Source organism: Schistocerca gregaria, chromosome 9 (genome assembly GCF_023897955.1).
Source record: "Schistocerca gregaria isolate iqSchGreg1 chromosome 9, iqSchGreg1.2, whole genome shotgun sequence".
In the NCBI taxonomy this organism is placed as follows: Eukaryota; Metazoa; Arthropoda; class Insecta; order Orthoptera; family Acrididae; genus Schistocerca; species Schistocerca gregaria.
Window position 1 is genome coordinate 241,177,644 of NC_064928.1, and position 14,931 is coordinate 241,192,574.

At 41.1% G+C, this 14,931-nt stretch overlaps 1 protein-coding gene across 3 annotated transcripts in view; it reads left to right on the plus strand.

Moving 5' to 3' along the window:
- LOC126292182 (ubiquitin carboxyl-terminal hydrolase calypso) overlaps positions 1-14,931 on the plus strand; it is a 163,817-nt gene that overhangs the window by 112,874 nt on the left and 36,012 nt on the right. For 2 of the 3 annotated variants that reach the window (XM_049986022.1, XM_049986024.1), the window contains one exon: positions 2,601-2,639. The exons of the other annotated variant lie outside the window; for it this stretch is intronic. In XM_049986022.1, coding sequence (XP_049841979.1) covers positions 2,601-2,639 — 39 coding nt within the window. The remainder of the gene's footprint in view (positions 1-2,600; positions 2,640-14,931) is intronic. 3 annotated transcript variants of the gene reach the window in all.

The window sequence follows — 14,931 nt, forward strand, 5'->3', positions numbered from 1 at the left end:
GGAAGCTGTAAGTAAGTTAGTGGGGAACACAGACCAGTAGTGGTGTATTTAGAATATGCAACACCTAACAGGCGGTAGAACAGAAGTCAGGACGAGTAAGTTTTTTGAGAATACAAACGCAATGCCGTAGGATAGGTGTCGACCGGAAAAGTGATGTAGACTCGAGAGGTGGCATGTGAGGTCACACAGTGAAATGCGAGGCACAACTCTAGTATTGGCGGTAACCTTATGTAGCAACATACGAGGGCCGGAAGGACAGTGGTCAGACGACAACACGGAATGGGTTGACACAGTCTGTAAACGTGGAAGTGGTTGTGCCCAATGGGGGAGTTCAGTAAGCGGTCCAGGAGTGACCTCCGTGTAGGTCAGGCCCAGGGCTCTGTTCACGTCTGTGAATTATCCGCGTACCTCCCTCTGTGGGTGTCGGACAATCAGGAATAGTGTATATTCGTACAGATCACTTATCCAGTTTTGCTCGAATGAGCAATCGGAGATTGTAGTTATCAAAGTCTTGCCTATTTGTTCATATATTTCTGACTGAGTTCCATAACTCCTTTAAAATATCCTGTTAGCCTTCTGCACGTAGCTAATTGGACGGACCGTCCTCCCCTTCCTTATGTCATTAGGCATCTACACTGCTCACTGGACACAACAGTGGACACGAAAGAGACCCATTACGTACGACACGGTCCTGTTCAAATTCTTAAATTTTCCAAATTTCAGTAAACACCTGTAGCTTTAATGTAAGTGAAAGTTGTGAAGCAGAGAAGAGCACAAATCATCAAAATGAACTATAATAAACTGAAGGCAATTTGTGCTATTGAGTTGAAAATACAAATGTTTGGGGCATTTGTATTGAAAGCCAATAAGTGAAACCCGTCAGAGGTAACTTCAGAAAAATTTGGAAAGGATAAACCACTTGCAAAGCCTCCCCCACTGTCTGCATTCTCTAGATCTGGGTGCAGTGCCATTATCCAGTTCTCAGAATAAAACTCGCAGAGCAGTCTTTTATTTCCAAGATTAATTGACAACAGTGCACAGCAGTATTTAATTCGAGAATCTCGTTCCTCGTACCAACTGAATCTAAAATCTCACTCCTCAAATTCAGTAAGTATCTAATATTTGACAAGATTGTATGACATATAAATGTGTAATAATAATAATCCCAGGCATTAATGTGCTTCACATATTTATTAGACATAGTGACAGCTATGAAAAGTGTACAAATAGAATCCCTGTCAAACTCTCACTCACTTTTGCACTACTGACACTGTCTGACTTTTCCAATATGTTAGACTGGCAGGGCGATTGCACCGTCACGTCATTACACGATTCGCATATCTCCCTCGGCTGTTTGTCGAGGCACACTGCCGGACTTCGGGGCGGACTGCGGAACTCGTAAAAGAACCCTGTCAACAGATAAAGTGTGACCGTCTTCCCGAGTATAGGGGAGTGGCCCTTGGTGAACCGGGAGCTACTTTTGGTGAGATGTGGCCGGGATGTGAGAGCAGTTCCATTATTGTGGAGCCCTATTATGAAGTGGCATTTACAAGAATTTTACTTTATTTCTCTGCTCGCCCAGTATCCCATTGTTTTGGGTAATGTCTGTGTGATGCTGTCCTCCCAATAAAAATATATATATAAAATTGTAAGTTCCTTCTGCAAATCTGGATTTCTTTCCTTACACATGTAATTTCTAAATTAGATGTCCTTTATAGCTAACCTTTGTGAGCCACACTGTGGCCATCTCCATTTAACATTTTCCATTTTGGAATCAAGAATTATCCAAATTACTGCACTGTCGAATACTGCTAATGAAATAAATCGTTACGTTACTATATTGCAAAATGTCATTGCATATCACCGTGCAGTGTACGCAACTGTTCCGCTCCCGTCGTGTCACGTCCGGGCAACTCGAGTGGTGTGGCATTCTGTGGACTCTCGTATGCAGAATGTGACGTTCGGATTTGTGAAGCACAATATACGAACGAGTCCTCAGTAAGAAACTGTCACATGTTGCGACACCTCTCGTGCAATAACTTTGCAAGTCACGGTTCACAGCTTTGCCCGTCGACTGTGTCGACTAAATTCCACAGGATTTAGGGAGACATGGGTCGTGGGCCACTCGTTTGTAAGTAGACTTACGAGAAAGTAACAGAAAGCGGTTTGCAGTGCACCGACTTGGGTGTCTCGTTTGCACGGACCAGTTTACAGCTTTTTTAATGTCGACGTACGAGGCCGATTGCCTTCTGTACGATAATTGGAGAGAAAATTGTTCGGATTGCAGTCCTGTTGCTGCCTTGCTGCTGCCTCTGGTTTGCTTAAGTTAGGCCACCACTAGATCCAAATGTTTTTATTTTGTACCTCGGTATTGTAGCATAGATTTCAGTTACAGAAGACAAAGCAGTTCTTCTGCATATTGCGATTGGCTCCGATTTTATTTTTATTTCTACCCCGCCGTTCCATTATCACTGTAGGGAGTGGCAGTGCTTCTGCCAACCGCTTCCTGCCGTTTAAAGTTAAGTAGATTGTAGAATTAAACACTGTTGTAAATATTTTGTGTCACTGACGTAATTTGCTATGTAAATTTTTCTCTACAGTATGCAACCTAGCGTATAGTCCTCGATTTAACAGAACAGGTACGTCATTCATTTCTGCGAATGTCTGGCTTTTAATACCTAATCTGATCTGTAGTCTTGTATGAGAGATTGTGCTGTGCTCATTAATGAGACTCATTTACTTTTTTTTTTTAAGTAATCGGAAATGTAGTTGTCGTTGCTGTAGAGAGCGGTTTTTCTTTAATTTTTATTTTTTATAACATAGAAAAGTGGATGTTTCGTGACCCTCAGTAGTGCTGACCCTCGATTACTGTTTAGTGTTACTCGTTTCCCGCTTTATAAAGTTGTCATTTTTGTCTACTGTGTTTGTGGCATCTCAGTAAGTTTGATGCAGACATTTACAAGTTGTCATAGACTTAGTGCTCTGCACAGTGTGCCTGGCTGTGCTGAACAGCTTTGCGGCTGAGCTCATTCTGCTTCCCTCTGGCAGAGCCCTTTGCAAAAGCAGCTCTCCAAAACCCATGTTCCCTCCTCTGGATACACGTGCAGTGTGCCATCCACACAAGTAATGAGATTTCCATCGATCATGTTGCATATGTCTCCATTTTGTCACTGTCACAGAACTTAACAATTTGACATTTCAACTGTTGTTACTGTTATTATTATTATTATTAACACTGCAGTAACTTCTTCCAGTTGTTCATATTTTTAAATCTGTGAATGAGAGGCTCACATCTGGGGCATTGTTGGCTGCAGGTTTCCAGAACAGAGAAAGACTTATTTCCCCCTCATATCTTCTCCCGGGGAGTGAGGTCCAATTCACACGTGTGGTGAACCCTCCCGTAATCAGAGGAATCGCAGCTCCTCCATTGACTCTCATTGCTACCCACCTGTAGGAGACACGGTGTACTCTCACACTGACCTGTCATCACATTCGTGGTCTCAGTTTCACTTTCAAGCCTGTTGCAAAATTCCTGCTAAGCATCACAGTGTGTACCCATCTTTGTTTTTTTGGGTCTCCATCCCTGAGACTGATACGAAACGGCTATTACAGCTACTTCCATTGGAACTCATCTGCCACAGTTGAGCCTCGGAGTCGATCCTCCGTTACTGAGGTGGTCGTGCTTCGAGACGCATCCTGTCGACTGACTCACACAGTCGAGTTATGCGATACGTTTCTCTTTCTCCAGTTTGATTTGGTACCTGCTCCTCAGTTGTTAGATTTACCTATCTAATCTTCAGCATTTTTGTGTAGCACTGTATTTCAAAAGCTTTTACTTACCTCGATTGTTTATTGTTGGTATTTTATACCCGTGTGAGGCTACATTCTTGACAAAAACTTAGTGGAAAGACTTTTCGACATTTAAATTTGTGTTCGATATTAATTTTTTTTTTTTTCACAAGTGCTTTTGGCGCCATTGACAGTCTTCATTTTAATACCTGCTCTACTTCAGCTATTGTCAGTTATTTTGCTACTCATATACACACCTCGTATACTACTTTTGGTGCCTCATTTCCCGATCTAATTTATTTGGTGTTGGCGTACGTAATTTGACCGTAATCTGTTATCCTCATTTTATTACTGTCGATATTCGTGCTCCGACTTTTTTCCGTCCAAAACGATCAGTGTATCGATGGCCACTTGTCAGTGTATCGCCTGTTGTCTACTGTCGAGGGTTCTCTGGTCTCTTTAACAATTTTTGTGATGTTTCACCAAAATTAATGGCTGGCACTGTCAGAGCATCACCCTCTGCTTCCAGTGGTAGACTGGAGTAGAATTCACGGCTCGAAATCATCTGTACGACTTGTGCCGACATCCTAGGGCTCTTCCCCAGTCATTACCGTCACGGCATGCCGTCGCTACATGCGACAGACGTTCGCTACAGTGCAGGAATCCGGGAACTGTTTACCTAATGGCTTCCTCCTTTCCGAATTCCCCTGCTGCGGCAAAAGACTGTCCCAGGTTGAAAGGAGAGAACCACAGCAGCAGTGACTGCGGAAAAGCCCTCGGATGCTGGCATGACAGTTACGTGTAACCTGGGGCCACGAGTTCGACTCGAGTCCTCTGCTGGCAGTACAAAGTGATCCTTCAACAGTGCATTGATGTACTGGCAAACAATCATTAAACAAATGTTGGTGGAAGAACCTGAAACAGTAGCCGACAGGTAATACCTTTTTGAGACACTATTCATTCTGTTCAACTGACTCTGTCTCTGCCAAAATTGTAAATTCATTGGTAAAGTCCAAAGATTTTATTTCTTCTCTGTGAACTTCCCTTTCGAAATCCCTCAGATTGAATAACACTGTGGATATGCTACGATCCTGTCTCACTCCCTTCTCTACTACTGTTTCCCTTTCGTGTGCTTCAAACTTTGTAATTGCAGTGCAGTTTCTGCAGATAACCCTGCACTTCCCATATTTCATCCCTGCTGCCTTCAAAATTTCTACGAGTCTGTTCCAGTCAACATAGTCACAAGTTTTCTTAAAATCTGCAAATGCTATAAAAGTAGGTTTGCCTTTCTGTAAAGTGTATTCTGACATAAGACATAGGTGCAATATGGCCTAATAATTATGTTCCTAAATTTTTGTCGAACTCGAAATGTTCTCGCCTGAGATCAAAACTGACCATTTTTTATCATCTCCTCATTACCGCATCCAAATAAGAAGTGTAAATAACACATCTAAATAGGAATAAACACAACACTGACAGTTACCCTCTGCAAGCACAAAAAACATAAAGTTTTTTTTTCCCCAGTGTCCGTATGGAGTAATTTGGCTGAAATGTGGTTTGGAGCATCTGCTTTCCAGACCTTTTTTTTTTTTTATCTGTCTATTTCCTGGTGTGCAGTCTCCCGCTCAATTTTCACTTTACGCTTTTGTGAAGTATCATGTGAAGCACTGGTGATGTCTTTACACTCATCCTGCTGTCCTCTCCTTCATTCCAGTTAGTTTATTCCATATATTCCCTTCCACGCCAGTTTTGCAGTCTACACATTTGTTTCTTATATTGTGAGTCCATTTATTTTCAGGCATTTTTCTCTTACTCAGTATCAGGAATGCTTCTAAGTTCCTCTTCTCCAGTTTTCCCAGTATCCTAAGGAACTGTAATTCCCCACATATAAGACTCTTGTCAGACGGACCAGTGAGCACTGTCTGTCATTCCAGAACACTTCGAGTGACTGTGTATGCTCCGTGGGATCACTTCCTCTCAAATCCCCGGATGTACGTTTAGAACAGAGTACAGAAATCTGTCAATCTCAACAATGCGAGCCTCATACTGCAACCGTCGTTGTAATGTCGCAGCCTCCGAGGCCCGCGAGGAGACACTGCAGTCCCTCCTGCCGATACGGTTGGAGAGGTTTGGGCAGGTGTGGAATGTGTGCAGACAGCCAGGTGTTATACTCGGAGTGTGACAGGTGGCATGAGGCCGGTGTGCTACACACCTTCTGCCACCATCACGTGCCGTCACCCATCCGCGCATCCCGTGGAGGTCGAAATGTCGACTGTCTGCATCTACGGCTACATCTGTACTTCATGAGGGTACTCCATGTACTGCTGTCTCATTCCAATCACAAATAGTTTGTGGAAGAATGACCGTCAGTTAGCCTCCATTTGGGCACGACTATCGCTAATTTTATCTTCGTGCTCTTTTCGTGAGTTACACACAGGAGGAAGCGATATATATTTGACGATTATTTTGAGAATGTGTACTGTTGTAAATTTAATGACACTCTGATGCAGAATGCCTCTCTCACAGTGTTGGCCACCGGAGTGGTCGTTCGTCTCTGTCACGCTTTTGTGGATACTTGATGGACCTGTAACAAAATGTGCTGATCTTCTTTGGATTTTCTCTATTTCCTCTATTGGTCCCATCTGCTATGCATCCCTTACTGACGAGCAGTATTTGGGTATCGCTCAGATGGATGTTTTGTAAGCTGCTCGTTCTGACGAGAAACTATATTTCCTCGAGGATTCTTCTGATGAATCTGCCTTATTTGCTGTTAATTTTGTGTGGCCATTCCACTTTGTACTGCTCCCAAGTAATCCTAAATATTGTGATTGCACCACATTTGTGTAATTGCACAGTAAAGGACCTTTTTCTGTTTGTGCATCCACAATGCGTACCTTTGTTTACGTTGGGGGCTGATTGTCACTCCCTGCAACAAGTGCCAGTCCTCTGCAGGCCTTCCTGCATTCCCTAAACCACTCCCCTACACCCTATTGCTTCACGTTAGGTGGATATCTCGGTTAGTACAGTGTGCCCTCGAAGAATGGCAAGATTGTGGTATGTAAAACTTCCTTCCCAGTTTGTAGTCATCAGTCGCCCTACAATTTTTTGTGACACCCTTACCAACACTGACGAGAAATATCACTTTGTCTGTGGCTGCCAGCACTGGTTTTGCTAGTTGTCAGATTCCTCGAGATTGTTTTATTTATTTACCTGTTGATCTTTTGAGGAAGTACTGAGGAATCTGTGCATGCTCATATATGCTGCTTATTTACATATGTCGTCTGCTCTACATTTCTCGAAAGTATTATTCAGTTGCGGTGATCCGTTTGCTGTGTATGTATTATAATGCATGACAAGAATTACACTACATTGTGTCGTGGATGTTTATGTGTCTGTAATAGCTTTTGATGTAGAATTTTATCGTTATTTTAAGTTTGTTGTAATGTAAGTTTTTATTACTACGGTAAGATTGATGGAACTTTGTCAGATGCCAGAGTATTTTGCAAGTGAAGAAAAATATGAAGAGATCATCAGATTTTATTGAAATTTTGAAATGTAAGATTTCTTAAAAATAGAAAAGAAGTACATGGCATCTGTGATTGGATGGTAGAGATTGAAATTGAAATTGAAGCTGCTGAGCATATTGGTGCAGTTTTTAGTGTAAAAAAAATAAATAAATAAATAAATAAAAAAAAAACGAACAAAATGCATGAAGTTCACATTTGTGTTGCAGACAGGAAACTATGAAAGGTGGGTTCCTTTAGATATGAATGGGGCTATTCCCTTTAATACAAATTACCGAACACATTATTGCTAGCAGTTGTAGACAATGGAATCGGAGGTAGGAGAGATTAGTTCCTCTCGCACTGTTCTGTTAAGTTTTTCTTTTCTGGATACCCCCTCACCACTGGTAAAGCAAACTCAGCAGTGGGCTCTAATAATTATTACAAAGGAAAAGACACTGCTTATTAATCAAATCCATCAACAGGAAATTAATGGATGGTTGGGATAATGTCTGTAAAGTGACAGCAATACCAATTGATATACTCTATGTGAAAACTGGTGAAAATTGCCTAACCTGCAACATAACGCATAGCCTGGCGACTCGTGCACCTGCCGTGAGAGGTAGCGAACCCGGGTTTGAGTGGTTGGCTGGCAGAGATATTCGTCAGTTGTAAGTCGTAGGTTACATTTGCTTTGCTCATATTGTATACATACCCACGTTGGGGTTCTGAGCGCATTTTCTAGTGCCCAAAAATTGATACTCATAAGTTGTGTAATGTAAGCTAAAAATACATTTCTTGTGCATAACTTAGCAGTACTTATTGAATTAAATTATTTGTTGTTCATTGGCTTTGTTATTAAATTAAATTTGTTGTTCTTCATTATCTTTATGTTTATTATTGGATTAAGCTCCAGAAATGATAGACTGCAATCACCACATTCAGGAGACAAGACTTCTGGAAATATTTCAGCTTTCGAACAGAGCCCCTCTTCGAGTAGAAAACTGTCGCACGTGCAGACGGCGGCAACTAGCACACACGTAGCCAGTGTCACCGAGGCCCGACTGTGACTGCAACTGCATCTGACGTGAGTGTCAGGCTAGCAGAAGTGGACAGGGCAGGGAGGCATAGCAGGGTAGCCACTGGGAGTGTGCAGGAATGTGGCATGGGCAGGAGCATTGGAAGGCCATGCAGTGGTACATTGGGGGAGGGGGGGGGGGGGGCTACAGCAATTAAGTGTGTCAGTGGGTTGAAAGGCACGCATTGAACTGGAGTGGGAGCAGGGAAGGGAGTAGCAGGCTGAGGCAATGGCTGTGTAGATATGAGCTTTTTTCCAAATGTGTGTGTATTTTATGCTCCAAAGAAAGGCCTGGTCCAAAAGCTAAAATATTTCCGGTATTCTTTTTCTTTGTGCCTGTCTGAAAGCCTTGTCTATGTGGCAAGTAGGAATCTATCCTTTGCGTATTAATGTCATCTGATCCGGCACTTTCCGTTGTTGCAAGTTAGTAATTTCAATTTTTGTGCCATCCCCAGTGATGTAAAAGAGTGTGGTGTTGTGAATTGCGAATATACTGAAAAAATGTGTTCGTTTTTTGTGATTTAATATCATTTTACAAACCACAACAGTTAAACTTCAGTTTACTGAGGCCTTTAACACACACACACACACACACACACACACACACAGGTGTGAAGACATGTGATAATGAATGGTAGTTTTTCCTTGATTAGCATCAAAGCACTACTTTTTACCATTAGTATTAATATATGAAATTACAGGAATACTAAGGAGTCTTATTTTTTATTGAACATTTCCAGCCACAGCAGCACATTTCACTAATCATAAAAGATGCTTATGAAATACTGTACGTATTGACTATACAATAACTGAATTGCAAAGGTTATGTAACTTTTCACATTACCTGTGATTGTGCCTGTAGTGCAACACAGCATCCACAGAGCTAAGGAACATGGCAGGTAGCTATGTCACGACACAGCACTGATGTACAGAAATGGTTTGAGCCAGTGCACACTGCAACTCTGCCGCCTGTACGCTCCCTCCGTGTGGCAATCATCTTCGGCAGCTTTCGCCGATCTGTGCAAAGTTCATTCACCCTCCCTCTGGCGTGACACAGCTGAGTGAATGCATCACGAATATGCCAGTGTTGTAACCGGCTGTAATAGTACGAGTGTTAGTGTCGACAGTTTCGTAACTCTTGTGGAGGGGGGGGAGACCATACATAGTAAGTAAAAGGTAAGCACAGAAAAATTTTGTGGACAAAGTTCAGGAATTTTTTGAACAGACCTCATACATTAATGTCAGTCCGAGGATCCGCTGTTCATTCAAACACTCCCGCGAAAGGTGGTGAGTAGAGATTGTATTGAAATTGCTGTTGAGAATGCTCCAATCTGCAGACAATAAAAATGTTGATTCTTTAGATAGTCAATCAATTGTTCAATTCATCATCAATGAACTGAACAAAAATTAATACGGTCCTGCCAAGATACTGTGTCCGTAAGTCTCTAATGCCATTCTGAGGAAGAATGGTCCGGCAGTATTTGAAACAAGAGACACGTGAGTACAGCATAAAAAATTTAAAATTGTGCTGTGATAATGGACACTGCCACAGAGTTTGGTTTTACACTGGCAAAGGACTCAATAAAGAAAATACCACACCTACAAATGTTGTGATGAATTTGTGTCAAATGGCATTTGATAAAGACCGTACACTATGTAGCTATAATTGGTATAGTGGTGTAGGTTTGGACAGCAAACTTGTAACAGAGAACACACATTCAATCAGAACCTTTTGACAAAACTGCATACGAATTCCCAAGGAAATTGTAACGACCAAATTGAAATGCAGGTAAGTGATTGCAGAACAGAATAGTTGAGGAATTATGGTTCCGAAACTGAAAGATGAGAGACATTTTGGCTCTTGTCATATATTAGAATTAAATGGAAAATGTGACAACCAAATGAGGGGTTTATCAAAAATGAAAAATTGTTACTGAATACAATAAAGGAGAAACTGAAGTTGAAGTCCCTAATAAGCCATGAGCCTATAGCAGTCAAAGCCAGTATTGTAGCATCTAAAATTAGCATTTGATCTTTTTGTGAACACTGCTGTCGTGAATGAATTATGCATATTCAGAGATGTGACAGGATGGAAAGTATCTATTGAAATATTTCAGATACTGTCGCCAGATGCGTTTGTATGGCATTCACATAGAGGATCCCCATTTGGTGTCTGTACAAGAAGAAAAAAACACCAATTGGAAATGATTGAAGGAAAGGTACATAAAGTGAATAGATATTGTTCTGAATGTTTCAAGACAAACACGAAAACCTTGGGGCAGAATGCAACGAAGAGTTGGTTACCTTTTATAGTATGTCCAAATCTAAACCTCGTCTTTGTGCCGAACTGTTTAGTGCACTTCATTAAAATTAAGATGCTTTGTTTTTTAACCTCACTAGTGCCATTCCTGTTTACTGCTGTCACCCAAATGAAAAGTGCACTCTCAGTCCCCACAGAAGGTTTTTGTCCAAAAGGAACGTTCACCGCCAGTCCCCGGGACTGACGGCACACTCGAAGTGTCGAATATTAGCAGTCACTGTCTGCTTCCCTGGTTTCACAATTATGTGTCCTACAAAGCATCTGTGCCTACTCTCTCACCACAGTGTAAAAGCTTTGGAATAACTAGAGGGTAATGGTGTATGGAGAAAGCATCTGTCCTTACTCTCTCACCACAATGTAAAAACTTTGGAATAATTGGAGGGTAGTGGCCTAGGGAGAAAGATGAATTTATATTATCACTTTTTCCACTAATTTTTATGTTACAAGAACTCTCTGCAACTAACAGCTACACTTCCTAATACTGCTGCCAGTAATGTATAACATCCCTTCCATATTACCAAAACCTATAACCAGTCTAGAGCTTATAAAAATTAGTTTAAGCATGACGTACAGCTGGCAGCCCTTTAGTGACAGTGGATGCAGTTTGTGTTTCTCCAGTATATCCTCTATGAAACATCTATATAATGTTTCTTTAAGGGACAACAAATTCTGAACACTGGATGTAGGCTAACTCTGTAAAGAGGATGATGTCCAGTTGATAATTATGGAAGTTGAGTCAAATTTTACTGAGAATATACCACAAAAAAACACAGTAAATGGTAAAAATTAAAAGAGAATTAGCTGCAAACAATTACTTTAATAATGAACTTGTAAAATACAACTTCATTCAAATTTTAGCAAAAATCTATGGATTGGCACAACTTGAATGTCACATACCTATGAGTTTTTGAAGTAGCCAAATAGAAGTGTTTGCTTCCTATTTCTCGTGGATTGTATCAGAACAATTTATTGCTCCAGATGAGAAAGTTGTGCTATTGTTGTGTGCTGAAGTCTGTGGGCCATCATAAACCTTTTGGATGTTTCAAATCCTTCAGCTGCCTTTGTATGTGAGGACACAGGTTCATATTCCACTTCACTATCACTTTCATTTTCATTTCCATTCTCCATTCTTCTCTCAGCAGTCAATTCCTCAACACTCAGCACTCCTGTAGTAGCCACATGATCACCTACGGTCACAAACACTTCAAAAGTGACAGAATTATTGCCTACTAATTCATCAAACTCAATTCACATCCACCTATTTCCACTGAAGCAACTGTCTCGATCTCACGGATTACCACTTTCTCAAAACAGTTTCTGGCAGTTTTAGTACTCACTCCCCTCTGTGAATACATTATCACATTCGTAGCTTCTTAAATATTAAGCTTCAACTGTGAGTTATAATAGTTTCCCAGCTTTCTCATGTTTACAGCATTCGAGGCCTTCCTTTCCGAAGCTGTCCCGTATTTAAACTTTGGGACATGTATTACCCAAAGTCCTTGGGCTGTAGATGGCTAGTGCGATAGGATGCCAGGAAAACAACTTTCACACATCTCAGAAATGAAGTATCTAGGTGTATGCTGCATATCTGTCACAACAATACTCTTCTTGCAGCACTCCCCATTTTGGCATCAAATAGTCTAAGAAAATTTAAAAATATTTCATGAGTCATCCATGCTGTAGTATCCTTTGTATATTTGCACGAAAAGATAGAATTGTATTTGAAGCATCTCAGACTTTTTTAGGCTTCTCAATGACCAAAGGTTTTAGTTTCTCACTGCCATCATTGTTCATGCTCAACCGACAGTAAGGTGTTCCTCACTTTTCTTATCACTGAGGCAGTTTTCACCATGAAAAATAAGTCTTTTCTGGCATTAAATTAAAGAATATGCCAGTTTAGTGTGTTAGAAATGTTATGTAACTTGTACCTGACTGTGAGATTAGGGAGTGTCTGCATCTGCTCAGCTACAGCATGCTCGCTTAGCTTTCACTCTGCCCACATTCTGCTTTACACACGACTCTGTGGCACTATCAGAATTTATTGATCTGACCGTCAGATGCCTCGAAATCTTTGATCCCTAACTGCAAAGCTGTTTGTAGTGCCTTTTCCTTCAGAATGGTTTCGTTTATGGGGATATTTGCAGCACACACTTAACAAAACCAAGTTACTGAAACTTGCTCCATTTCACTGTATGTCGAATGTTTTATCCTCATAAGCTTCGAATTCCCAGACTTCTCGGCAGCTTCTATTATGTACGTTTAATTTTTCAATATAGTGTTGAGAGTGGATGGGCCAGTTTCAGTTGCTTAACTAGCTCCACTTGACACACACGAGGATTGGCCTCTACTTGTTTAATAACTGAAACTTTTTCTTCAATAGAAATCTTCTTACGCTTCCAAGCTGTGTCCACTGCTCGATAAACTCTTCCGAAAATGTTATACTGCTGACCTGCACTTTCTTCCAATTCACTGCACTGCACTTTATATACTGTTGTTTTTGTTACAAGTGTGTCAACTGCAGACCAGTCACTAGTCCTGAATCAGTAGGGGTCGTTAAAGGACAGACAGCCTCAGGGTAGTCATTCATTTTTGCTTGCGGCCCACTTTAGCTAGCTGACTGTACTGTGTGAGGTAGCCGTTGTTGTTTCCTGTGTTCCTTTTTGTGTACTTCACTATATTTAGTACCATTTCCTTTCATTGTGATAAGTGCACATAATTGCTGCAGTTAGGATCTTTATTAAATACGTCAATACTTATAAGGATTTCAGTTTCATTTACTAACAGCATTTAAGCGATTTTTGTTTTTGTGCTGGACTTCTGCTTTCGTAGAAGCATGAAATGCATTTTACAGTGCCAGCACAGCAGGGTCCAGGCATTTCTTGTTCATTCCCCGTGGAGGGCTCCTCACCCTGTGGGAACAGTAGTAACATAATTCTGTGATACCTATGTAAGAGAACAACATTTTCTAAAAGTAATTGGAGCCTTGAGCTCTCATTGTCAGAAATTTTTATTTCAAATGAACGACTTTACAAAAAATCCCTAGTTCCCCTTCCATTTTTAAGCACTATCCATCTAGTGCAGATTTGCACCAGGAATAGGGGCACACACTGTACAAATGTTCAACATTTGCTTAAAAAATGCTAGGAACACCAGTGAAACAAACAAAAAGCACAATGTGCAACACATCTCACGTAACTTGGGCACTGACTCTGACCTGTGCCTCACACTGAGCACGGAGTCTGTGCAAATCGGTAGAACAGAAAATGAAGCATCTAAGCTAGAGGCTTAAATGCTGTAAAGAGGGAAATAATTGGTTAGGGTTCCAAAAATATGAGCGTTGCAGGGAGGAAATGGTCATGTAGAGGAAACACACTAAAGAGGAAACTTTAGAAGTGTGCATAAGGGGTTTTGGTTGGGACAGGAAAATATGGACATTGTTGTTGTTGTTGTGGGCTTCAGTCCAGAGACTGGTTGTGTGCAGTTCTCCATGCTACTCTATTCTTGTGCAAGCCTCTTCATCTCCGAATAACTACTGCAACTTACATTCTTCTGATTCTGCTTAATGTATTCATCTCTTGGTCTCCCTCTATGATTTTTACTCTCCACACTTCCCTCCAATACTAAATTGGTGATCCCTTGATGGCTCAGAATGTGTCCTACCAACTGATTCCTTCTAGTCAAGTTGTATCACAAATTCCTCTTCCCCCCATTTCTATTCAGTACCTCCTCATTAATTACATGATATACCCAGCTAATCTTCAGTATATGGACATAACATAGAGGAAAACATTATATGGAGGAACGTTATAAGGAGGTTTCACTGTATGCAGTCCTCCAGGGCAACCCCTTCCTCGGTACTTGAAACATTTTCTGCACCCTGAAAGTGGACAGTTGTGTTTGTACATCTTTCCCCTTTGTCAGACGTGTTCCCAGTTACTCTTTTTGCTTCACATTTATATGGCCTATCAGTTGTGTTTCTTTACTGCACAGTAGTGACGTTTGCCAGTTTCTTGTGGGGTTTTGTCTCCCTTGTGAACCCCGACCATTCTTTCTCCACTTTTGTTCTTCAAAAGCTTTATTAAGAGTATCCTGTTACTACAAGCACTTTAAAAGTGAACTGACTCTTGACAACTCCTTCCCCACAGTTTGTCTCGTACACAGATGACCATTCTACCAAGTAATATCTACTAGACAGCTCCCACTGACTGGCTCATCTTATAAACTACCCTCCACACTGGCTC